We start from the raw sequence: 28,000 nt of genomic DNA, 5'->3' as shown, positions 1-28,000 counted from the left end.
ACAATGCTAAATAATAACAAATTGCATAACTTCATATCAATCGAATCTAAACAACAATGTTTAAGATCCAATAGCAAAAATATAATCGATGAAAAATCTTCCCTCACTAACTAAATTTCAAAAAAATTCCCTCTCCAAAAACTAATCCATGCATATGGATAATGAATGGGCAAAAATTCTCTCTGTAATCCTAGAGGACAAAGGGTGAGTAAAAGCGCACATCTTATATGAATTGTTAAGACAAAAATCAATGAGTCAATATTAGAGCTAGAGACTAAACAAATAATGATGTGGATGCTGAGGGTTAGTATATGAACTTTGAGACTAAACAACATTTTTCCTCCTACCAATGATCAAATGAGTTCATTAAGTAAATTTGAGTCTTGTTAAAATATTTCACAAGTGGTGAGAGTTCAAATTAAAAGGTATATTTCGGAAGTATGAATAATAGTTGTATGCCAGTAATTCTAGTACACATGTGTTTATAGACCCTGTCCCCACTTTGAAATTTGTGCACGTCTATGTTTTTCTTAGCGATCTATCCACTCATCTTGACAAATATATATATATATATATATATATATATATATATATATATATATATATATATATATATATATATATATATATATATATATATATACAACATTTCTTCTCGAAAGAACCGGAATCACTCGTGGGCCCTAATAGGGTTGGTGCTATTTAAAAATTGGTATAATATCATAATTAGTCCCTCTATTTTTCTCTCTTTTTTTGGTCCATCTACTCAGAAATACTCCCGACTAGTGCCTCTACTTTTGAAAATGTGCCCACTTAAGAAAAAATGCTCCTAAGTCCCAATTAGTTTCTCTACTTTTGAAAATGGACCCACTTAGTTCCTTCACTTAATTATATTTTCATAAATAGAAGGACTAATTGGAAACATTTCATTTTAAATGGATACATTATCAAAAAATAGAGGGACTTGAAAACAAGAATGATGGACTTAAATGCAAAATAATATAGTTAAACATGGCAAACTTTTAGAAAAGCCCTTTTCCTTCTCTTTTCCCACTCGAGCTTGAGACCTCCAACAATGGCGCCGCTTTGAAACCCTCGAATCGAAGGAACAAGGGAAGAAGGGATGTTTGGAACCCCGTCTTCAACGCCGGCCTTCGGAACCCCATCTTCAACCCTGGCCTTCGGGACCCCATCGTCAACCCCGGCTTTTGGGACTCCTTCATCCACGCCGGCATTGGTGACGCCGTCGACAACTCCGGCGTTCGGAGCTCCTTCTTCTGCTCCGGCGTTCGGGACTCCATCGACGCCGGCGTTCGGAGCGACGCCGTCGCCGTTTGCTCAGCCCCAGCAATCCCCATTCACTCCTTTCTCGAATCCCCAGCCTCAGCAGCAACCAAACCCCTAGTTTTTGGGTTTCAGAACCTATCGCCTTCACCTTTCCCCAATGCTCAGGTTACCACCCAAATGGCCCCCGTCGCTCCTCTCTCCCTTCCTCTGCCAGATCGCGATGTTCAGGTCCTCTAAAACCCTAAAAATTCTTAGAATTTGGGAACCTTAGACTGTTTTCTTTTGATTTTTTCTAACTTTGCTTCGGTTTTGATGTGATCAGGCTATTGTGGATGCGTACAAGGATGAGCCGGGAAACCCTAAGTACTCGTTCAGGGTTTGATTTTACTGCCTTGCAAGACTTCAAATACATTGGTTTTCCACCATTTTCTAGGGTTTTGAGCTTGACTGATGATTCCTTTTCTATATTTGGTGCTAGCATTTGCTGTTTAGTGTGACAGATCCCGCGGCACGAGTGAAGCCAGTGGGGGCTTCAGATGTGAGTGTTATTGATTTTGATTTGGTTTGGATTGTTCGGTTGTTGATTTTGGGGATTGAATAGGATGTTGGTTTGTACAGATTATGTGGGCAGAAGCAATGGCGAAACTGGAGGGGATGGAGGCTTTAGACCGAGAAAGGCTTTGGCCACAGCTGGTGCAAGGGTTTAAGGAACTCTCTGATCGGCTAAAGGTATTGTTTTGCTTGTTATTTAGAAGAGTTACACATGGCCTCCTCATTGCACTTGCTAGAGCCATCATATGAATCTTTTGAACTATGTGTGGTATAAGCATTCCAATGATTCAGAAACTGTACAACTATATGCATTTTATTATCTTCATATCCATGTGATTTAAGAAATCTAATCACCTTTTTAAATGAAGACCTCCTTGTGAAGATTATTATTCATCTCTTGAAATATGTGTTGTGTCTGGATTATTCAGAAACCCTATAACTATATGCCACTGTATATTATCTTTCTATCAATTTTTATTTATGAAATATAATCAGCTTTATAAGCCACAATCTTTTTGCTGTAGATCCTTATTTATCTTGATATATTTATTTTGCATATTTTCTCTTGAGTATAATTCTTTGAGTGTTGCCTGAAGGGATTGTCATATGTTTGTAAAAGGATTTATGAGCAAACCTTGACTTTTATTTGGTTTACTATTCCGTGTTGAAAATAGTTGCTGTAAGAAATGAAGTTTGGAATTTTATTTTAAGATTGAAATTTAGATGGTATTGGGTGTTTTAGAGTTTGGAGCATGTTGAGGGATCCATTCATGAGGCTGCAACTACACCAAGCATTGCGAGTAGCTGATGTTTTGGATTAACCTGCTTAAAGTGCAGAGTTCATTTATAATCATTTAAATTCAATAGCCATTCTACGTTGCATGAGTCTAGATTTGTTTTTATCAAAGAACTAAATCTTAAATTACTTAGGCGTGTTTATTTTCAAGGATGTAAGTGCGGGAAGTTAAGAAGTTAGCTGACATATACCTCCTTGAGGGAACTTAGAACTTTCTTGCTTTCTCATTTCCATTTCCTTTACTATGGGTGATTTGGTATTCATTCCTTCCTATTTCCTTCACTTTGGGGGTGTTCACTTGAGGAAGGTAAGTAGAGAAGCAGGAGAGGTGCTTTGACTTGCCTTGTTTTCTCCGACTTAATCACTTCTCAAATTTTGTATTAGAATTACTTTTTATCCGAATTGGAAGGGAAGTGGCCATCATATTGGATGATTTTTTTTATAAACTCCCTCAATTTAACTTCATTTTTCAAAAGAAAGCTTATTAAGTTTTATTTAAAAAATCCCAAAAAGACTTTGCTCAGTTACTCCAAAAAGCCTCTTTAGCTAAAATTTAATAGAATTTTCTATCTTGTTGCAATTGAAATTGACAAAACTATAAATGTTAAAAAATTATTTTAATTAATTGAAAATAAAATTTGAAAATACATGTGTATGTAAAGAGTTTTTTTTTTTTTTTGACAAAATACACAATTAATTTTACTGAGGGGTAATTGTTGCATTTCCTAACTTTATAACTATGAGTGAACTATTTTTCTTAAAATTTTAAGTTGAGGTACCTTTTGGGGAGAGTACTTTGGGTTATATGGAAGAAACTATACTTTTTTTTTAAAAAAAAAGGATAAATTAGATATGTTTTTTTATCAGCCCCCTCATGTATAAATAAATGTCCACTCTCAGGATGCTTCATTCCCATCAGATGGACACAAGAAGTATCACTTTTCATTGCTCCCACTTCAGGGTTTGGTGACCTTCCCCAAGTGAACATGCTCTTCGCTTGAAACAAATGTACCCTTAGATTTTGAGCCGTAAGAAGTACCCATTGTCCTCGTTTGCCTTAGATGCTTTGATTTCTAAAAGGGAATTCTCCATAGCATACAGATCATTGTAATTTTGACATTACTCAAATTTACCTGCAACTTTTCTTTTTATTTCAACTGAAAAAGGCCCAATTAAAGCTTGTTATTCCACCAATTTACTGACATTTAGAAACATTATTTCAAATATACAATATGAACTTTATTTCCATGAAATTTTTATTTAGCTGTACACAATTAGAATTCGCCTTTTTCTCTGTAATGTGTGTCCATTTTGTTTGCCAGTGAACAATTTAGTTATCACGACTGTCAGTTTGATAAAGTACTTATAATTATGTGCTTTTCAATACATAAATTTCATTTTATGTGCATCTTTTTCTTATAGTTAGAACCATTTTTATGGTGACAGCACTGTGCATAAATTTTATCCATGATGTTACATCTTATAAATTTTTATCAGCTATTTTTGTACTACTTTGCTTGCTATTCAAATGCATAACGACGTTATTGTAATATATGTGCAATTTGACAGCTTCAAGATGAAGTTATTGTTTCAGATACTGAAAGGTTGCGGCAGACACAAGTCAATGTCAATAAGGTTACATTCTCCCATTTCTTATTACCACTGGTATTGTCCTCGTTTAACCTAAAATGTTCGTCATATTACAGCTTCAAAATCATTTTGTAGCTGAGACACTTCCATGGATCCAGAGAATGAGACAGAAAGAGCAAGAACTTCAAAGGCGTCTGTTAAGGGTTATTAAGAATCTTCTCATACATGACAAATATTGTCTTAAATACTAATCCATGCTTGTTGAGTATTTCTTTTTCCCTCCCTGACCAAATTTTATTTTTTATTTTTTATTTTTTATTTTCTTTGAAAACAGATGATGAGAATTGTGGAGGCATTAGAGGGTAAGGGATTTCGAGTTCCGTTAACAAAAGCTGAAGTTGAATTAGCTGAGAAACTGGCAACAATTGCAAGACAGGTCAGTCAATTCACCCTTTGTTTTCTCGGCTTCATGATATTCACAGCTTTAAGCATTCCATTTTACTGCTATCTCATTCCAGCTGAAGGGACCTGGAGCAGACTTATCCAAGAGAGTTCATAACCTGCTCAGAATATCTCGACTTCATGGTAATGCTGAAACTGGTGGACCCATATACCTTCCTGGCTCAACCAAAATAGATGAGCAAAGCCTCGCAGACATGCAAGATGTAAAAAAAAAAATACTCTTAACACTTGACTGTTTAAGCTTACTTATATTTTTTCTTTTGGATATTATCCATCTTAATGTGTTGGAAATCATGTTAATAGGTATTGCAAAAGCAAACCGAAGCAATTGCCAGGTTAGGGAACGTGTTGAAGAGGGACACAAGGGACATGGAGATCATAATGGCTGAGGGTGCAGACATGGTAGAGGACTCTGTTGGGAGAAGGGCTTTAAAGACATGATACTCTAATGAGACTTTGTTCAATCTTGTCTAGTTTTAATGATCATTTTTCATTGTCATTAATCCAAATTAGCCTGGTGAATTGTATAATTTGCAGTATGCTGGTTTTCATTTGGAAGAAATCGAGAGCTGACAAATTAAGGGAACATGCTAATTTGGCTGTCTTTTCTAATAGTGTGTGGAAGATAGGGACAAGTGAATATAAGAAAATAGGTGTAGGAATGGTTGTCACAGTAATTATCACGTGTGAGTATTATATTATGGTCATTTTTTGTTTGTTGGACTGAACTTAATTTTGTTTTACTTTTGTCATTTAACTTTAATTTATGTTCACGGGAGGGTATTAAGTGGATTTTAGGAGGAATTTGATGATCTATACGTTAGATTAGACACGCAGACACTAGTTTGTTGTTATTTCGGTGTCATTTCGTACTTGGCTTTGTATGTCATCAAAAAAAAGTTATATGGCCATTTTTATTGATATGACATGCCATGCCAACTCGACGAACTAGTCAATAAGAATGATTATATAGCTCTCTTTAATGGTGTGGTATGTCTGATTATGCAGATGATAAGGTGATTATGCAGATGATGAGGCAAATTTGTATTGATGTGGTAAATTCGGCATATATGTCATTATTTTTTTATCGGAATCCTCTAGAAACATAAATTGAAGTTAGGTGATTAAAATGATACAAATTGACATTACCGCTCAAAAAATTTACTCTTTAATTTTTTTTTTACTAAAATTTAAAAAATTTTGATCTCTTGGAAAATGCAAAGGATTGTTGAACTTTGGACACCTAACGAGCCAATCCAATTATTTGATGTTGTAGTGTCATAATAATATGCCTCCGTTCATATTTATCTGTAATAAATTCATGTTTTTTTTTATCTGTTATTTTTTAACATCAAGAATCATTTATTATTTTTTTTCAAAATTATTCTAACACTCTATTCAATTTTGGGAGAGAAATGCGAAGATATAAATTAGGGGCAATTTTAGAAATATACTAATTTTTTATTAAATTATGTGAAATAACTCATTTTTCTTCAGAAGAAATATTCAACTGTTTATTTCATTATTTGAATTAATAATTTAACTCTTGTGTTTAATTTTGGCGCACTATAATAATAAATGTATATTTTGTGTATTTACTCATAAAACAGAAATCATTGTATACCTAAAAAAAATAGATTTAATTAAAAGAAAAAAAAAAGAAAAGAAAGGAATGATCTGTAATTTTCTGTGCATATATAACATTGTATCCAACTTCCCCCTCCCCCCAATAAATCAAATTAAATACAGTCGCGACTACATTAAACCAAGTTGCATGGAAGCATCAAAGGATTATAAATTCTAAAACATCAAGGTATAATTATAATTTTGGGAGTTTAATAATAATGACGTTTGGACATAAGCGCAATTTTTATCTGCATTGATAGTTTTGGTCTTTAAAAAGCTATCCATTTTTATTCAATTATTAACATATAATTTCATCCACTTTATACAATCAGCATGATATTCAAAACAAAAATGAATGGTCACATAGCCCATCAAATCTAAAAGTCTCATAATACTAATATCTTATAACTAATTTTAAATACTAAAATATGTTTCAAATAGAAAACATACATAAAATAGTAATAAGATTTAGATTGTATATTCTTATATTGATGGAACAAGCGCCAAACAAACAAAAAGCAAAATCTAGAAAACATCTAGAAAACTTCAACAAGAGTACATGGACACAAATTAACATTGGTAATAAACAATGTTAAAACACCATGACCAGAAATACACATAAGCTTGTACTTTTATAATAACTATTTCCGGTGCCATCCTACCCTTCCAATAATATTGTTTCTTCAGCATATAATGTACAGCTCTAAAATAGGCCTGATAACAAAAGGGGGAAAAAACAGAATGGCGCAAAATCTAATTATAATACACCAAATTTCCTTTTACTGGTTATGTTTACTTCTGAAATAGATAGATCACTTTATAGACTGGGGTAAGTTTCAGCCATGATCAAAAGAACAAGTGAAGTCCATCCGGTAAAAGGTCGCGTGCCTTTGCCTTTCCCTTTATTTGCTTGGTCATAGTGTTCCCATAAAAACCCGGTTTCATAATAATTCCTCACTACATTCCTGCCAAAGGATAAAAATAGATTCAAATGGTTCTTTTTATTTCCCAATCAATAAACAAGACATCGATAAAAGATTAGGTGAATACCGTATCAAATTTGACCTAAGCTCATCATAGATTGCTTTTGCCCGAACTTTGTATGGCCCATTCTCTGTCACAAGATTATCAAACATGTAAATGTCCCTTTGAAAAATTTAATCCTAGACAGCGAAAACAATTGACTTAAACCAGGCATGAGAGAGGTAAGACAGGAGGCAGGACTTGGAATTAATGAGATCATGGTCCTTTTTATACAATTATTATGAAAGACTGATTCCAAGTCAGCCGCGTATATTAGGTGAAAGTGCAGTTTTGATCCTGAGTTATACCTTTATATTCATTTTGACACTTGAATAAACTATGAAAAGAGTGAGTAGTTTTGGCCCCTGAACACAAGCAAGTTAATTGTGTTTCTTGAAGAAGAGTGACTAAAAGGTCTCCAAAGCCAAAACAAGTTCTTTTTGGTTCTCAGACTAAGAAGAACATTACATGAATGGTCCTAAACTAGGACAGAAAGTTTAGTTTTGATCCCTGTTCAAAACTGCTTTCAATTCATAGACCATAACAGACATTTGTTTTTTTTTCAAGGGGGCGGGTGGCAAAATAAATTTTGGATCAGGGTTGAGTGGCCAAAAGTGCACCAATACCTATATTTTATCCATAGAAAGTTAAAGACTGCAGTTGTTATCCTTCAATAATTGGTATTTAGTATTTACCTTGTGAATAATGGTGGAGAGCTGAAAGAATCATAAAGTTCATATTTATCCAAATGGGACCTCTCCAATAAGGGGGGTCATGCTCTGTGTTGCGTTTCATGTACATTGAGCTACAAAAAGAAAAAATGCCAAGAAGCCATGAATTTTCAAGTAACACAAATAAAATGTCTAATTAAAGTGAGGTCATAAGAGCACTCGCCCACCTGCAAATTTTATAGTATAATGATAAGTGGGAGCATGAATGAATATTGCCTGCTTTTAAACCAAGCTTAGTAGCACTTAATTTTGTTGTCACAATCAAATAGTATATAACTTCGTATCTCAGATTTGTGATGCCACATTTACAAATTTCATTTATTCTGAGTGTTATATGTCATTTGCATCCAATTTTCATCCTGTCCTAATCAGAAATAGTTCCATTAAACCAAGTTTGATTCATAGCTGAAACTAGATCGATAACCTTATTTTTGTTTCATTATAACAAGCAATTGAACATGGTATAATTTTGTCACAAACTACTTGATTCTGTAAAGGAATGTCAGTTCCTGGTTGTTGAAACAGGATGTTTATAGAGTCTTTACACCATCTCAAAAAATTAGGTGATTAATTTTCTCATTGATGGTCATAGTCATTGAGTTGATTTGAATTACTAGAAATCAAATAACTTCCTAAATACTGTAAACCATTATTACAACATAGAAGGGAGAAGAAAGTCCTAATAAAATGCATTATCCAAAAACAAGTTGCTTTAAAAGGTTAAATTACAAGAAAAAAAAAATGAGACATTAGTACTAAATACATGAGATGGTAAAAACATAAACGCAAAAATTTAAATCCCACTTTACCTAGTTCTAGATAGGGATCTAAGCCCATAATCTGTCCACAGGATAGTCCGATTGGAAATGATATCCATTTGTTTTCCAAGGATTGAAGAAGTCTGAGCATGAAACATAATGAGCAATGGCAATATAAGTCCATAATTCTAGTCAAATGCTATTTGATTGACAAAAAAACCAGAAAGGCAATGTTACATGGAAACACTACAAATTTTCAGCATAATCCTCAAGCATCCAGGTGGTAACTTACAGGTGGAATAATACCCATCACAAAGGGAAAAAGACCAACAATTCCAATTTGAGGAACCAAAGTAAGTTGGGGCTTTTCTGATGCCTCTCGTATAAGCTCACGCTTTACATGATGCTCCACAACTACATCACGCCACCTCAGACGAACCTAACAAACAGAAATAATAGATAACGGAATGTATTCTAGGTCAAAATATTCCTAATCTAGTAGCATTGCCCTTGTTAATCTTCATCCAAAGAGTCCAGTATAGTTGCACAAACGTTTAAAAACTACGCAACCCATAAAGTAAACAGTTGCAACCTAATAAAAAAGAAATAAATCATGCTGAGGATTAACATTGTTGGTCAGCATCACAAACTGTCAATCAAATGTAAAAATTTCAAAACTGTGGAAACTACAAGATAAAAAGAGGCAACCTAATCAAAGAGAATAATTCACGCACAGTATAGGCCAGACATAGTACAATTAGCCCTCACATTTGAGAATATTCAGGATCTACTCAGAACATCAACTACTAGCATTACTTTGTAGTTAGCATCATAAAGTTGGAAGAAAGCATATATGACATAAAAATGATTCCATGAGTTCTAAAACTGAAACTCGAACAGATCAAACAGAGTTTTGATTCAATTTTTTCATTGATACAAACAAGATTATTTTCCATTCCGAGATGTTCAATTTTTGTAATTAATATCTCCTGACCTGTTTTCAAAATTGACACTGCCATCTGATATATGTAACTAACACTAATTTTATTAATTTATTTCAAAAATATTTCAAAAATGAGATAGCAAGACATACCAATTTTCTTGATTTTATATAATCTTGTAACTATTGAAAAATACAAGCAGATAGATTGATACATTCTATTGCTTGCTTGATGAAGGTATTATATTTTTGCATATGGAAAATCTATTATTCCTATGGTAAAAATTCAATCAACTTTAATATGCAAGTACACAAACATGTTAATGTCAAGTTCCATTCCAGTCATGAATTTTATAACAATAAGGGAGAGGTAGGCTTAAAGATGTCATCTAATGATGAGCAATAAATGTGTAGCTCCCCTTTGTTGTCAATCAGACTATTGTAAACCATAGTGTAGTAAAATTTTCAGGCATGGACTTTGCTTACCTTCTCAGTATGGTTCCCAAAGTCAAAATATGCTCCAGAAATATCATCCAAATGCATCTGTCAAGTATCAATCATATTTAAAATAATAGAAAGCACAACTAATAGTAAATGATGCATAGGATCTTGGAGAGCTAGAAAATTAGTTCTAGCTGGTCTTAAGCTAAAGCACAATAACATAAGTTCTTTAAGATAATTTGGCATTTATGTCTATATGCATTGATTATAGGACAATGCCACAAGAATTCAGTAATACACAGGTTGAATGCATGCACTCAATGATAAAGTTTAGCACAGATGATTTGCTCATCATGATGATAAAACTGAAAGAACATGAAGATATAGAACTTTGAAGTTTCATGGCAGATTAAAAATACCAAGCAACATTGAAAGTTTCTTGGAGTTTAAGAAAAGTACATGCAATTACACAACCATGGATTAACCACAGGATGGGAGACACTGCTACATCACAGATTCTTAAATCATCTTAAATGACCAATGAAACTACACTAGGTAAACAAAAGTGAACATTAACTGCCAGTCTATGATTAAAGCTATAAACAAGCATATGTAGCCAGGATATATACATAGTATGATACATATTGGCATAAACATAGTTTAATACGTATTGTGACTCTAAAAATAATTTTATATATTAGCTTCTAGCACCATACCTTGGTTTCTAATTCTTTTGGTCAAATGTCCACCATATTGACAATTTGAGACTACTGATACAGTGTAGCCATAATAAAATTTTACTATAGGAAACAAATTTCGCAGAAATGAGCTTGTAGATGTTGGTAAATTTAAACAGGAATGATCCAATTAATTATTTAATAAAAAAAATTAGAATGCCAGGTGAAGAAGATGCAGAACAGAAAAAAAAAACTGATGCCGGATTTTTGAAAGCTACAGCATACTTGATTGAGGGTTTCAAAGTCTGCAAGTTCTTTTGCCATATTCTCGTACTCCTGCTTGCATCAAAAGGACAAATGTTATCAGGAAAATAAATAATGTTCTTGATTGATAATTAGGAAACCTTATCTACGGCACCTTTTCAAGACCACTATTTGTTCCAAGGAGCTCTGCAATAGAATGCATACAATTGGCAGCAAGAAACATCCAACATCTTAGGTCAAGATGGCGCTCATCATCGCTCGGGTGTGATGCACGTGGATAATCATCTAACCCAGATGATAATGTCTGGAAAGTAATTAAACAAAATAAAATTTTACATATCACAAAGACCAATTAGGATGGCAAATTGCCCCCTAAGTTCTATGCCATAACTGATGGGAAGCTTAATTATTATCTTAAAGAAACAGAACGGCTACTTCTTATTAAAAGTAATTACTTATGTTGGAATAGCATTTGCAGTTCTATGGTCAGTACAAATAGTGTCTTTGTACTGTAGTAAGATATGGTAGATTATTTCAGTTCAATGCTATATGTTCTTATTTTAGATTTTTAATCCAATTTTCAATCTTTGAGATATGTGATAGGCCCATTTTAGTTCTCTACACACCACAACAAAAATGTTCAATAACTATTGGTTTTCATCATTGAATTAAATTTACATGTTTTGCATCTGTGCTAACCTTTTAACGATGAAACATATTTGAATGAAATGATCACATGGTACTACAGACAAGGAAGAAAAAAAGCCCCTAAGAAAATATGCCAGAGAAAAATTCATTATAATGTTTTCTCATGATATTTAAGTCTGTAATCATGTGAATGCAAGTTCTAAACTATGCATTTAATGCAAGAGAAAGGCTACAGGACAAACCTTGGGATTTAGTTCCTTGTTTGTTGTGTTATCTCTCCCGTGCCAATAGAAGGTGTTCAAAGCTTTCCCTATTAAAGAAGCACGATGTTAAAACACAGGATCACATCAAAAACTAGAAGTCATTGAACTGAATGTCAAATAACAGAATCTGTTTCTAATCCACAATATAACATATCAAAACATGTAACTTACAACCCTTCAAGGTAGAATTTCAACACACACGATAATTGTCAAGAAAGTATGTTTTTGAGAAGGTTCATTTTATCTAAAATCCAAGCCATTTATTCAATGAGTTTAACATTTACAAACCAATACCAGCAGTTATTCATCTCTAGTTGTTTGACTTCAGAGAGTTGCCAGAATATTTTGCTCATCTTACTTTATTAGGGCCATAAGTTTGAAATAATGGAATGTTATGAGAGATACCGAACATTAGAAATTAGAAATCTCAGAGACTTTCCATCATCAAACACTCTCAAACAAGGATAAATGGTTAACATGCCAGTTTGGTATGAGGCTTGATGCAGAAGTTGGGCAAGCTTTTATAAGGAGAAATCTCCACCTTATAGAGAACCAGAAGTTGGAAAGTTGATGGGATTATGTTAAACTAAGGATAAATAGGAGCATATCAGATGGTAGAAATGAAATGATATGGATACAATAGACCATTACAAATTTACCACTTTATCTTCTTTGAACAATGGACGCACATGAACCAAGTTAACCTGAAAGACTGGAAGCTACAATCTCCTCATTACCCAACAAATAGATCACAAACCCTCTACATCTTCTGTTAGTTTGCACCCAGAAAATCCGGCTCCACCAGGAATGGTATGGCTAACAAAAATCTTTTATCATTTATGTAGATTCCACTGGAATTGTTTATTTGTTAACAGTAACCTTTACTATCTGCAAGTCCAGCTTGATGGTAAACACTGACAAGACATTAGCCAAGTGAACTTCTCATCAGGATTCTAGAATGTTATGCACAGTGAGGAAAAACATACCTAGCTTCCAGATGGGTTGATAAGATAAGTCGAAAGTGCACTATTGGTGCTTGAAGGACCCGAACTGTACCTCTATATTCACTTTCATCCTTGAACCAAAACCACATTGAATTTGATCCTTGAAGTAAGAAGAGTGCAGGCATAGTCCTTAAACTATGAAAAAAGGGAACAGCTTTGCTTTTGAATCAAAAAATTTTCAATCCTTAACAAAAATGAACATTTATTGTTTTCGAAGAACAAAATGAATTTCCAGGTATAGTTCAGGAACCTAAAGAGCACTTATAGCATTGAATCAGAGATGAGGATAAGCACATCATTACTTGAATAGAACCATCACGCAAACTATGTGTATGTGCGCTACCAGAGTGCTGACAGCAACAAATTACCATCAAGAAATAAGAAAAGAAAATTATATGGTCTTAAAATATGATATAACATGTCAATATATACCTAATTGATCATTGGAGATAGTACACACAAAGACAGAATTGGAAAAAGAAACTTATAATTATTCTAGTCAAATGGCTGCCTTTGCATGGCATATCCATGACTGGATTGCAACATTTAGTAATATGAGCTCCACATGTATAATCTAGTCAGTAAAAATGAGAAAGGAAAGGTAATGAAAAGTCAACTCACCAGATTGTGTTGTATTGAACCATTGGAACCATTTTCCAAGGCGAATGTAAGCTCTATCTAGGAAAGCAGAAACTTCATTTGCTTCTTTGGCAGAAAACTTGTTTTCCTTCAACCCATTTACCAAGTCTGTAGGAACACAATTTTCAGAATTTTTCTTAAGAACCACTCAGTTTTCTTCTTATAGAAACTAGACAGATCAGAATAAAATAAGTGAGCTGATAATTATGTGTGCATGTGGACGCAGATAAAGACCAAAGTTAGTGAGCAGGTAAAAGTGCACACACACGTGCACCTAAAATTAAAAATCAACACACTTCATCTAGAGCTGCACTGCATCAATAAGCTAATTTCCATACAATTTAGAGTTATTTTTGCATGCCTTCTGATTACTCAAAAAATGGATGGTAATGAGTCATGTCATTCAAACACTCATCGTAAAGTTTGCAAAATCACTTGAAATTTTAATTCATGTGTATAGTATGCGTGTAAAACATGTATATATGTGTGTGTCTGAATATCTGTATATATTTATAGATGTGTGTGTGTGTGTGTGTGTTTGAATATATATAGATTATGATGAGTTGTTTGGCTTTTTGATGCATTTCTCACCATTAATGCAGTCAAACCAGCTACTTTCTGCTATTTTACATCAAAGCATTGCTGAAGACCTCTAAATGATATGATATTTAGCATATGGCCCTTTTAAGAGGGCAGATCAAAGTAAATGTTTTGATTTTTAGTTTGGACCATGAAGCATCAACTAAGCTATGACATTACCAGTCCCAAGCCTGGATGAAAAAAGAGGAGGGTAGTTGTGTTACCAATGATTAAACTTTGTCAGAGCACCATGAACATGAATCTTAACCAAATATTTGCTAAGACTAGGTCATTACCCGGAAGTGATGTGTTACATCTTCAACACCTGGATGCAATGATGAGCAAAGGGTGGGCTAGGTTGTCGCTGGAAAGCAACCCATTGCATTGGTGCCTGGATGCAATGAAATGTGAGCCAGGGGCCCAACACCATTTTGGGCTAGTGTTGGTGAAGAAGTTAGTCCAAAATCATATGCTTAGGTTAGCTAGCTAAAGTATGGGAACACTTTCGGAAAAACTTTATGAGCTAATGGATACTATGCTCAGAAGGAAGGTTAATACAATGTGCTTTCAAGAGACTAAGTGTGTAGGTGATAGATCAAGCGAAATTGAGAGGTCAGGATTTAAGATTTGGTATGCAGGTAAAAATAAGCATAGGAATGGAGTAGGTGTTGTTGTTGAAAAGATCTTAAAAAAAAATGGTAAAAGGCATTAGAAAAAGGAATAGGATCATTCTTTTCAAATTCGTTCTAAATAAGGAGATTTGTAATATCATTAGCGTTCATGCTCCACAAGTAGGTTAGAGTCCGCAGATGAAAAATGAGTTTAGAATGACTTAGACGAGATTGTTCAAGGAATATCAAGCAATGAAAAAAATTTTATAGGAGGTAAAAGCAATGATAAATTATTTATAGGAGGTAACTTAAATGGCCATGTAGGAAGGCTGAAAGCATTGAGAGGGGCGTTGGTGGGTTGGCTATGATGATAGGAATGATTCAGGGTATCGCATTTTAGAGTTTGCTTTGGTTTATGATATGTTAGTAGTTAGTATTTTTTATAAAAATAGAGAAAAGCATTTAATTACTTTTAAGAGCAGCTCTAATTGGAGACAAATTGAATTATTTTCTCACTAGGAAAATTGATAGATCAGAGTGTAAAAATATCAAAGTGATGCTCACAGAAAGTTTGACCACTCAGCAAAGATTGCCAGTGTTTTACATAGGTTTAAAGAAATCTATTACTAGTAGTAAGGTAAGAGTGTCCAAAATTTAAATGATGGAACTTCAAAGATGATATAATACTAGAGTTTGGAAGGAAACTTCAAGAGATCGCACCATGGGACTTAGAATCTGATACAAATAGCATGTGGAATTCAATAATGATTGCATTAGAAGGGTATCTAGGAAAATAATTGGGGTGTCTAAAGGTTGATTAGCTCATGTAGGCGATAATAATAAAGAGAGTTGGTGGTGGTGTGGAGATGTTAAAAGGAAATTAAGGTTAAGAGGGATTGTTTTAAGATTTGGCAAAAGAATATAAGTGAGGAAAACTTTAAGTTATATAAATTAGCTAATAAGGAAGCTAAAAGGGCCATGAGCATGGCTAAGTATAAGGCCTATGATACATTGTGTACTAAATTAGGTTCAAAAGAGGGAGAAAAAGATATTTATAAGTTAGCTAAAGCTAGAGAAAGGAAAATGAGAGATTTAGGAAGTTTTTGGTGTGTTAAAAATGAAGACAACAAAGTGCTGGTGAAGGATGATCAGATTAAAGAAAGATGGAAATGATACTTTTGCAAGTTGTTTAATGTAGATCATGTGAGTAATATAGTCTTGGAGGTCAATATTATTAAGGCTAGTGATAGAATTAAGTAATTTTCGGAATATTAGAGTTGGCAAAATTAAGGATGCCCTCAGAAGAATGAAAGTATGGAAGGACATAAGTCTGGATGATATCCTAATAGAATTTTGAAAATTCTTAGGAGATGAGAAATATCATGATTGACTAGAATGTTTACTAGGACACTACATTCTAGGAAAATACAAGATGAATAGAGAAAAAGTATCTTAGTATCCATGTATAAGAATAATGGTGATATTCAATGTTACAATAACTAATGTGAAATTAAACTTATGAGTCATACTATGTAGCTTTGGGAGAGATTAATTGAGCAAAGGTTGAGACACGAAACAAGTATTTTTTTTAAATCAATTTGGTTTTATGCTTGAAAGGTCAACTATAGAAGCAAATTATATTTCAAGACATTTGATGGAGAAGAATAGGGATAGGACGGAAATTTTACACATGATTATTAATCGAGAAAAGACATAGAATAGGGTACCTGGAGAGGTCTTTTGGTGGGTTCTAGAAAGGAAAGAGGTTGCTACTAGGTACATAGACCATATAAAAGATATGTATAATAACTTAATCACTAGCATTAGAATCGTAGGAGAGAGGCTAGAGATTTCCCATTACTATAGGTTTATATCAAGGTTCAGCATTAAGCTCTTACCTATTTGCTTTAATTATGGATAAACTAACTAAGTATATTTGCCGATGATGTGGTCTTACTTAATGAAAGTAGGAAAGGTGCCAATTTGAAGTTGGAGTTGTGGAGGAACACTTTAGAAGCTAAGCGTTTCAAATTAAATAAGGCAAAAACGGAATATCTAAAATGTAATTCAGGTAATAAGGCAAGTAGACATGAGGAAGGAGTTAGGATGGATGATATTGAGATTGGTAGAAGTAGAAGTAGAAGTTTTTGGTATCTAGGTTCTATAATCCAAGAGGATAAAGAACTTATAGGAGATGTCACAAATAGGATAAAGGCAGGTTGGGTAAAATGGAAGGGTGCTTCAAGAGTTTTATGTGATACCTCTTAGATTGAAAGGTAAGTTTTATAGAATAGTTATTATGCCAACTATGATGCACAAGCCCGAATGTTAGGTAGTTAAGAAATAACATACTCAAAGCATGGACGTGGTTGAAATGAGAATTTTGAGATAGATGGCAAGCGTTATTATGAATGACTGATTAAATATTAAATTTATTCGGAATAAATTAGGAGTGGCACCTGTCATTGACAAGAATTGATTAAGATGGTATGGGCATGTCTTTAAACAACCCGTTGATGCCCCATAAGAGAGGTGGAAGGTTGTAGGAGAGGGAAAGATATATCTAAAGAGTGTTTAGCATAGATTTTACTTAATGATATGGTAGAGCTTGGTTTATTTAGTTTTTTGGCCATTGGTGGAGCAACATGGAAAGGAAGGATTCATGTAGCTAACCCAAATAGTTATGACTAATGGCTTGCTATTATTTTTGTTGTTGTTGCACCATGGAGCATCAACTAAAACAACACCTAAACCATTCAAGAAAATAATAATAAAATAAAATAAAATAAAAGATATAAAAAAAAAACAGCTAAGCCATAACTTGGAAAACTAGACCTGAATCTGCTTGTTTTTAGTTTGTAGATTGCTTCTGTATTTCTGTAGAGAATGAATCTAAGAGAAGCGATATAATTAAAGGAAGTACTACATAAAATCTTAATTAGACTACGTGCCTCCAATTAAATCAACTGTCAGAATCAAAAAATATATCCTTTAACTGATAGGAAATAATAAGGTCAGATGACTACAAATGATTTCATTGCATAATTCTTAAAAGCATCTGTCTTTTTTTTTACTTTTTCCTTTAGCTTGCTTGAAGCCACTGTATATTATGAGTAATCACTCCATGAGATTTTATCACTGTTTTACAAGGTCTACTCCAAAAGGTTCAGACAAGATGGTAAAAGAACAGCAACTATCAATTAGGTGCTCCCTTACAATCATGAATCATAATAATCGGTCCTCTTCATCATTAAATAACTCTAATTTGCACTGCATGGATTGTTGCAACATGGTGCATTTCTTAGAATAAGAGAATCAACTTGAAGCCAATTTTGAGACATCACCATCATCAATGAATAGTTGGAAACTTGGAACTAAGATTTCAAAAATCAAGAATTACATTCTTAATCTTATCTAATAACGTTTTCATTTAACTAATGCATCCAAAATATTGAAATATAAAAAGATCTATAAAGTAAGACCGCAGTCTTCAATACTTACTGAGCATATGATGAATTGAATGTTTACCAAGTGCCTAATGCTACAACTTAGAGAATCAAAAGCCAAAAATGACAGACAATGCAACCAAGATATAAATCCATATCAATTCCAAATAAATAATATGAATCTTCTTAGTCGAAGAAGTATACTAAACTAACAAAATTTGACTAACAAATTATGGCTCTATTGCAATGTCAATTTATGGGCAAGCTTTGATGATCTTCTCATTACACATAGGGTAGCTACTTTAATGATTTGATATAGGAGGTAATGCTGCTTCAGATATCCAAGAATAATGAGCATATAAATCTCAGTACTAAAATCAGGTAGTCATTAGCATTGTAAATCTTGTTGCTTAGAATGAAAAGCATGACAATGAGCTAACTAACAAACTGGCCAGGATGAAATCAAGTATATGTAATCGTAGACCAAACCGATAGAAAGCACAACAATATTCCATTGTCTTGGCATGAAGCTCCAGCCTCCCACAACTTTTTATTAAACACTTGAATTAATAAAAGAAAAAAAATCAATGTGCATTGCTTGATGTTATGATTTTCTACAAATGAAAGGCAGGAATTTTGTAGCCAATGCCAATATGCTTGTTATACTTGGTACCAGCTTCAGCAAATATCGTGACTTCAAGATGCCTTCAACTTGTGTTAATCAAAAGCTACACAAATCTGAAAAGCTTGACCAAACCACAGCCAATGCAAATTAGGTTAATAAATCTGAAATTCAAAAGGTGTTTTCTGGATGTATGTCAAAAATCCTAGAACGTCATACAACAGAACATAATTTGATAAAAACTATACTGAAGGACAATGGCAAAAACATGGATTTTATTTAAGCCAGTAAACTTTTCTTAAAAGTCTTATAATCACTAAATAATAATAAAAGTTAGGTAAGAGCGTGAACATATTACCACGCAGAGCAAGAAATAACATTGGTGGATTCCCATTTGATGGATGCTGAGCAACAAACTCCTCTGGGACTTTACTGCAAATGGATACTGTTAAGAATAGCTTATTAAAGTGATATTCAGTAATCAAGATTTTCTCTATGAATGCAAAAAATAGGTCACCTCAGAGCTTCAGCTCCTAGGATTTGTTCCCGAGGAATCCATCCATTTACATTTATCAAGTCTAGCCAATGACCGATGATGTCCATACAAATACTGATATCCCAGCGCCTAATTATTGATACCATGTAATATCCAAATGAGAATTCAAGAATAACAAATAGAAGGGAAAAGAAATTGAACTTATTTAAGTCGCAAATGAACAAGAAATTCAGAAGGGACTATCACAGCATTGCTACTGAGCGAACAAAATGAAAACTAACCCAACAAGAAGCTGATGGAAGCCCTCATCCCATAGAAAGCCTCTTGGGAAGTAGGATCGGCTGGGAACAGCTGTATAAAGTGCAGCTGGCCAATAAGAAATGAATTTATCACCATTTTTAAGCTGCAAAAAAAAAAGGAAAAAAAGAAAGATTACTCTGTTGATTTTAAGTCATTTTCTTGTAAATAATCATCAACAGAGGAAACCTTTGTCCTCTTTAGCAGAGGAAAAGGTTGATATATTTTAAAAAAAAAATTGTACAAATAAGCAACAGAAAATGCAGAACAATTAATTCTGAAAAGTAACATTAGTAGCCAAACCAAAGTTCTTACAAAGATGTTCCAGTTTACCCCAAGTAAAATCTCCCAAATATGAAGATGCAGGGATGAACTGGTTCAGGTTAATTATATATCAATAGAATGGCAACAGTTGTATATGAAACAGGATGTTGGACAATAATAACTTTGTGAACTTGTCTAATTTATAAGTTGGAGTGTTTAATTTCCTTTAGGTTTAATCAAGAACACTGTTCGGTTTTCAAATTTCTTTCTCCAGAGTCCATAGCAAGTTTGAATTGGAATGGCGAATAAGAAAAAGGACTTCCTAAGATACTAGGCTTTTCTTGCGTAAATGGAGGGAGCTAAGAAACCAATATAATGAAAACTACTAAATAACTTTCATCACTCTTCTTACATTGCAAAAGAAGATATAAAATTTAAGGTAAATTATACAGACAATAGATGGAGCAATTCCAAAAATGTTAACATCTGGTTTACTTTAATCACACATTCAAAAACGAACCAGTTCCTAATAATATTGCAAGAAAGGATCTGAATATTGCTTATGTCAAATATCTCTAAGATTTTTACAAGGAAAATTGCGTTATTTACTAATTACTATATATCGTCATATGGATTTATGACAACAACTCACTGAGAGAATGCCACCACTGTTACTATGGATCTGAATTATTTTTTCATTATTCATAAATCTAAATGCTCACAATATAGGAAAACTATTACGCATATGGGGACAAGTAGATAAGTAATACCATGCATTTAAAATATGCAATCCATGCATAATTAATACAATAACATAAGACATACAATGTAATTGACCTAATTTTTTCCCCCTAATTGTTTCAATTGATGTCTAGTTATAGTGTTAATGCTCAAGTTTAATTGGATGTAATTCCCAATTTAATTTATCTAATACATGCTCAATAAACCTATTTTTTCAGTGAATGCCTCATTGTGTGAGGCAATGGCTCTAGAGGGTAAATCATTTTATTGACAGCTCTAGACATGCTCTAAATAGGTATATATCCAAACCCCCAAATATATGGGCAAAGTAGGAGAGGGCACACTGGTCAAAGCTTAACCATGATCTAAAATGCTCCAGATGTGCCTTGATTAGAGAGGTCCAGATTTAGTTTAGTGCAATCTCAAATTAAATGGAAATGCTAGTTGCAAGCAGGCCCACCACCTGACTCACAGGCCAAGGGCCCGATTTGCCCCAGCTTCAATTTTGTCATAGAAATGCTAGTTGCAAGCAGTTAAAACCCTTAGATCATTATCTTGCAAAAATTGTCTCATGGATGCATACTTTACCAGCTCTTATAATTGGAATCCATGGTTTTTCCAATAAGAAAAACCAAAATTCATAACTCTAATCTCTTCAAATATGCTAAGACTACAATTTTTATGGCAGATCTCATAAATGCAACAAAAGATTATTACTTTGGGAATTCATTTGAGAGAGCTATGGTTTATAACAGAAAAAGAGAAAAAGAAAAATGAAGGAAAGTGAAAGCCGACATCAACCCATCAGACTCAAACTTAATAGATAGGTGGTGTTTGGTATGAACCTATGGATTTAAACTGGTTTAAACAATACTAAAGACCAGGGTTAGTCCCACTAACATTTTTTTATAATATTTAATTAATTAAATTATCAATTAATATAACAAAACCTCAACATTAATTAAAAAAGTAGAATTTTAAAATATTGATTTTAATTAGTATTAATTAAATCAAAGTTCGGTCAACTTTAGATAAAAGTCTTCCTCCAAAACAAATTCAAAAACCAAATCCCAAAACCCAGTTACCTATTTTTTTTTTTTCTCAAATCATAACCAAACCCCACCATAAGGTTTGAGAAGACCTAATAATATTGTTTCAGACCCATTACAGCCACAAGCTGGCATATAAACCTTATGCGTACTATACATTACTGTACTAATGATAGGATACAGATTTGCATATATCATTCATACATTTAACGCAACATACTTTCATGTTGGCAGTGGAACTTATAAAAGTTGCAGCTTACAGAAAAGCCGTTTGGAAGGGCAATTTTGGACTGCCCATAAAAGTAGCCAATCCCCCCAAGCAAATTCCCAATAGCTGCTCTGCCAACAGCTATAGTTTCAGAATCAACCTGAATTGAAGCAACAAAGATTGAAATATTATTTACTCGCAATGAAAGATCAAAAGCTGAAGAAAAACCATATGCTCCAGATAGCCAATACAGGAAGTCACCTTTATCCTCAAACAAATCAAACAAGCTTTACACCCAAGGGCAGAAACATATATGGCATTTATCAAACTAACACAAAACTCATATAAAAAAATAAAAATTCATAGGCATTATCTAATTTAAGAAATTTGCACTATAACAGTATAGATGACAAACAACGATATACCTATGCCTTCACTAATCAGCTGAAAATATTCGCAAGCTATTGAAAACCATTAATAGCTCCACGATATAAGCATCAAGCACAGACACAGTTTTTCACAATAACTTTAGAGCTAAGTTTGAAATTGTTACATGAATATTTTATGTGTTAATATCCTTCCTGAAATTGTAAAAGAAAAAAACAATGTACTTCAGGAATTTAGTCCTCCAGTATCAATTATTTTTCATATAAATATAAGCCTGTTACAAATTATCAGTGACATAATACATTCAAGCATCAGAAGCCACAGAAATTAATCAGTCAGAAGGCTTTCAAAGACAAGAAACAAAACCAAGCTTGAACAGAAGACATGCGTCTGATATATCTTCAAGCATTTATAATATTTAGTCAAGCCTCCAGTAGAAAGTTACAATCATACTTCCAATTTAAATCCAACAGGTCAAGAAAAAAGAAGCAGAAAACTTCCTACAGACTATGAGCACGAAGGCATCCACTGGGATATAACAAAAGAGTCCATAAATAATAATCAACATTTCAAAATGAAAAACTAAAGTAACACCCAACATGTGAAAGTCCTCATTCTCTTCCAGTTTTGCTGCAGAAGCTAACCTTATCCTTTAGATTAAAAATGTTGTGGAATCTTTCTTCAAAATCCTTCTGTTTCTCATCCAATCGGCTAGTCAATTTGGTTCCTGTATGAAATGAGGAATTTAAAACTTGTAAAATGCATTCTGAATGTGGAATAGCAGAAGCAGCATTTGAACAAGATGGCCATTCTGAATATGAAACAGAAGCACGAGAATCTGGCTATTCGAACTTTTGAAATGAAGAATTTTGTATTTGCTCATTAAGGGATCTTAACACAGATACGTCACTGGCCTTATCCCTGCTTATTTGACCGTAACTCTCTCAAACAATATCACCTCAAACAGAAACATCATTCAAGGAAAGTCATGTGAGTTATTCAGTTATTGTAGTACATTTATATTCATAGAGAAAAAATAATGAAGAATTGGGAAAACTGTCATTTAGAACATTCCAAAATTATTTTGCACAAAGGTCAGTTGAAACACAAACCAGATGAAGATAAAGCAAGCTTCCCATTCGTAAAGAAAATTTCTAACATATCAAAGATAGTGCATAATTTTGTCTGTAAAAAATAACAGAGATAAACAGGCAGAAAAACCTCTGAGTTGGTTGATGCGCTCTTCAACTCTTGAACTCCTCAAGCCAGTTCCAGATATGAACGCTATGTCCAATTTAGATGGAAGCTTGGCAGTAATCTGAGGGAAAAAGGAGAATGACAGAAAGAAACTAAAGAGGGTTAAAGAAAGATGCAAAATGACCAGGTGAAATGGGCAGAAGTAGTGAACCATAGATCTTGATATCATAAGATTCTCAAAAATGATCTCTTCAACAAAAGAAAAACATTCAACCATTTAACTGAAACTTGCAACAACCAAAAAAGAATGCTGCACATGCACCAAGAACAATGAGAGAAAAAACAATACAATAGGATAAATGCCGCAATAACCGTGGTCCCTACGTTTCAGCCAAATATAAGCAAGCTATTAAAACCATTAATAGCTCCACGTTATAAGCATCAAGCACAGACACACTTTTTCACAATAACTTTAGAGCTAAGTTTGAAAATGTTACATGAATATTTTATGTGTTAATATCCTTCCTGAAATTGTAAAAGAAAAAAAACAATTTCCTAAATGAAATTTGAAATTAATTAAATAATTTCTCAGTCATCCTTGAATGAAAATTTGAAACAAGTGCCTAATTTCCTAAATCTTGCATCTTCCTCCAATTCTTAAAAGGACGAGAAAAAAAAAACCTGTACTGGAACCCTATTCATAACCAATTAGGATTTGGTTGGGGTTAGAATAACTTCGATTAGGGGTTGAAACTTTTGAATTTGATTTGAAGGTGACAATTTTAATCAAACTTTGACTCAATTAATGTTAATCTATATTAATACTTTACGGTGAACATTATATTTTTGCAATTGATGGTTGATATTTATTAAATAATTAATTACTGGTTAGTATTATTGACTAGATTCTTTAATTAATTTTGTAAGAACATACATTTCTAATCCAAGTTATTTCCTTAGTCATGTTATGTTCCAGAGGTTGGGGTAAGTTGGGATAGACTACTATACATGCCAATTTATTCCCCAAACAACACTACCTATGAACTAAAAGCCAGTTAGATGTTGCTAAATGAATTTCTGGTGAAGGACACTAGAGAGTTCGATCAATGACTGCTGCATGAAACATGCTGGGGATTCCCAAAAACATAAGGACTCTCATCCGCATAAAACTTGAGTTTCTTTTCCACAGATAATACCTGAAACACGACTACATTCGATGAATCATCATATACATCTGGCAGCAGAAGACGCCCCGTCGTTCTTGCCTAACATACCAAGAAAGATAGGAAAGCAATATAACTTATAAGACAAACAATTTAATTATCATCTAAGCCACATAAACTCAAGCATCAATATTTCTTAATCTGCAAAAGTCAAGGACTAGTTGGAGCATACATGGAATGCAAGAGCCCCCTGAACCAGCTCAGTAAGATTGTGCATGTGCGGAGTTTTGAAGCCAGAATAGTGAATTTCGAAAACATCCTGCAGAAGACGAGAACAATGGATTTGAAATAATAATAATAATAATAATAATGATAATAATAATAATAATAACAGTAACTTCTCCAAAGTCTGTATGGATCTAAAATCTGGTCCTCGATGGTTAAAAGTAAAGGAAGAGTATAACCCGTAAATCAAGTTAAGCATCACAGTTTTTTCATGTTCATGAAACTACTACGACTAGAGGTATATCTTTGATGGATGATAGAATTGCAGAACTAGAGTTAGTCTTTGCAGACCCCACACACACACACACACACAAAATCATTGTCTAAGCAAAATAAGAGAAATCTCTCATTAAATACAAAAGAAAGTCTACCTTCAAAACTAGAATACTAGATCAGTAAACTGAGAAATAAATCTACACATTTCAGAACTAGATACAGTTAAGCGTGACCAGATTAATTTCTCTCACATGATACAAAAGCTTGCACAAAAAGTTAGCTATAAAGCATGAAACCTAAAGGAGACAAGTCAAACATATACTGCCAACAAACTTAATGACATAGAACAGATTAAGCATGGACATCACAAAAGTTATCATAATCTCTCAATGCAGCTATCTAGTTTAATGCAGAAACAACAAAAGTTCACTGTTGCATGGATAAATTCAAAGGGTACATAAAGAAAAAAAATAGCAAAAGTTAGAACATCTAGGAAGCTCATATCATCTTAAGCTAAAATAGAAACCATACCTTTGATTCCAAATGTAGTTCCCACCTCCCAACATCCTTGCGAGATCCAAATGTCAAAAGAGTAGCACCATCAAAGTTATCAATGTCCTTACCAGTGCTAATAGAGTTTCCTTCTTCATCAGCCATATAGAAAAAAAGATGCACAAGGTTTTGTTTTGCTTCATCTGAGCTGAGTGTACAAAGTGGCAATAGGGGCAATGAATAATACAAGTGGCACCCCATAAATCAAACCTAACTTGTAACTAATAATTGATAAGAGATAATGATTGGAAAAATGCCATGCCTCAGCTAAATATCACTCAAGTCCATTCTTGAATAGAGTTCCGTTAATGTGAATATTGCCTAAAAACATGTACAAAGATAGAATATAGCAGAAAGCAGTTAGAAAAGGAGCAGAGTACTTGAAAACTAACCTTCACTTGGTCATACAAAAAATTGAAAAAGCTAAAACTATTTATGGAAATTGAATTGCCAATAAGATGATTGACACCTAAAGCTTTTAGAATGTGTAGTTTATTATGCAGAAGAGAAATTCTTTGAGTATTTGTCATCTCACATTTCCCCATTTCAGTTATTCTAGTTTTTCACTACTTGGTTTCCTTTAAAAACTCGACTAGACCGTGCAAGTTGCGTAAAAAATAAATTGCTTTGACCAATGTGGTTGAATGCTGCTAATCCATTTAAGTTAAATAAGATATATTTTAGTTCTTTATGAAGTTCTCAAACAATCAAATCAATATTCCTATGGCATGTATAAACATCAAATAAAAAGATGACAGATTAAACTTACTCATTGTTCTTCACGTCAACTCTGACAGCCCAGTCTCCTCCATAGCCACTGCCATTCTGCCTGTCCTTTAAGAAACTTGTTGTCAAAGAGATATCATGATCAACCAGAACTTGATGCCCATAATCACGGCCATTGTGATCAATCCAACCAAATGTGTTAAGCCCATCCGAATCATCGCACGCATGTCTTAAAAAATACTGCCCATTCTTAATGCCAATCCACATCAACCCTGCAATCAGTGACTGTGGAGTTCTAGAAACATGCAATAGCAAAATATCACTCACATAGGATTAAAAATCATTTCCAGCACAATATAACACAAATCTAACTACAATTAGCCCCATAAATAATATCAATATTGACATAAGCAAACTACATGAAAGGATATGGAGAAAATAGGACTGATGGCTCGATTGTAAAGAAAACGCACTGGAGAAATCAATACAGGGTGATATTTAGCAAATTGACTCAGCAGATTATTAGAAGAATTATTGAATAAGAACAAATCAAAAGGATCAGGAAGAACAAGAATTTATCATTTTATCCAAAGTTTGAAAAAAAAAAATTATGATGTGAATTCAAATCCATAATGCATGAGGGTAACAATTCAATTTGGGTACCTGGCGCGAATGCCGAGATAGACTTGGGGCCTGTACGTCCCCCAATATAAGCTCTCCCTGTGCTCTCCTTGAAACTGCAAGAAGTTTCACCCATCCATGCACATAAAAATGCAATCTTTGTACTCGAATCTAAAAAATTTCAACGAAAAAAAAAATATCCTTCCCCAAATTTTGCACCGAAATTCAACTGACCTGCGGGAGATCCATCATCTTAGGAGCATCCAATGGGGTGACAGACGTCCGCGCCATTCGAGCCACCTCATCTTCCTCCGATGCCAAACTATAAGTATAATACAACGATGCCAGGAAGAGAAAGGCCAAGAATCCGACCCCTAACACAAGAAGCTTTGTAACACTAACATTCATCAATCGAATGGGACCATGATCCCGGCTCCGATCCTTTCCAATCACTCGTATTGGCTTCTGATTTCGAACAGCTTCATCTCGATCGGAGTCAACGCCGGCTGGCCTCCCGCGGCTCCTCGCCGTCCTCCGGCTGCCGGCGCCGCTCATTGTTAACCTTGTTTCCGATACCAATTCTCTCCGATGAGATCTATGGGAACCAGGGTTAGGGTTTAAGGTGCCTGTTTAGGGTTTATGCGACGCTACTTCTTCGTGAAGAGAGAATGTCAGAAGGGGGAAGACCGTTTTAACCAGTAAATAGGTTAAATTATTTATTAGTCCCTTAATAATTTTGTTATTTTCTATTGGTTCCTGTATATTTTTGTTAATGGCCGTATAAATTTTTAAAAAATAATAATATTTAATATAAATTTATCGTTAATTAAAAATTAAGT

At 33.8% G+C, this 28,000-nt stretch overlaps 2 protein-coding genes across 2 annotated transcripts; one reads left to right on the top strand and one right to left on the bottom strand.

The window, feature by feature from the left end:
• Positions 1 to 1,108: 1,108 nt before the first annotated feature.
• LOC120270063 (nuclear pore complex protein NUP54-like) lies at positions 1,109 to 5,159 on the top strand. The gene is given in 10 exon segments (XM_039277062.1): positions 1,109 to 1,397; positions 1,400 to 1,515; positions 1,610 to 1,663; positions 1,766 to 1,825; positions 1,906 to 2,016; positions 4,205 to 4,270; positions 4,342 to 4,428; positions 4,560 to 4,661; positions 4,744 to 4,890; positions 4,991 to 5,159. Coding segments are annotated over 10 exon segments (1,155 nt in total). The 5' UTR covers positions 1,109 to 1,123; the 3' UTR covers positions 5,129 to 5,159.
• A 1,699-nt stretch (positions 5,160 to 6,858) lies between these two features.
• Positions 6,859 to 27,830, bottom strand: LOC120270177 (mannosyl-oligosaccharide glucosidase GCS1). Its single transcript, XM_039277203.1, has 22 exons — positions 27,396 to 27,830; positions 27,204 to 27,277; positions 26,584 to 26,835; positions 25,794 to 25,962; positions 24,994 to 25,080; positions 24,795 to 24,863; positions 23,623 to 23,719; positions 23,046 to 23,128; positions 22,067 to 22,174; positions 19,737 to 19,858; positions 19,477 to 19,584; positions 19,318 to 19,391; positions 13,684 to 13,809; positions 12,038 to 12,105; positions 11,302 to 11,451; positions 11,169 to 11,219; positions 10,252 to 10,308; positions 9,118 to 9,264; positions 8,877 to 8,968; positions 8,032 to 8,141; positions 7,364 to 7,427; positions 6,859 to 7,278 (listed from the first exon to the last, which is right to left on the bottom strand). The coding sequence occupies exons 1-22, from the start codon at positions 27,714 to 27,716 to the stop codon at positions 7,131 to 7,133; spliced, it is 2,577 nt and encodes an 858-aa protein (XP_039133137.1). The 5' UTR covers positions 27,717 to 27,830; the 3' UTR covers positions 6,859 to 7,130.
• Between the last annotated feature and the right edge of the window lie 170 nt (positions 27,831 to 28,000).

This window comes from Dioscorea cayenensis, chromosome 10, assembly GCF_009730915.1.
Source record: "Dioscorea cayenensis subsp. rotundata cultivar TDr96_F1 chromosome 10, TDr96_F1_v2_PseudoChromosome.rev07_lg8_w22 25.fasta, whole genome shotgun sequence".
Lineage (NCBI taxonomy): Eukaryota > Viridiplantae > Streptophyta > Magnoliopsida > Dioscoreales > Dioscoreaceae > Dioscorea > Dioscorea cayenensis.
This window is presented reverse-complemented; position numbering and strand designations above follow the sequence as displayed.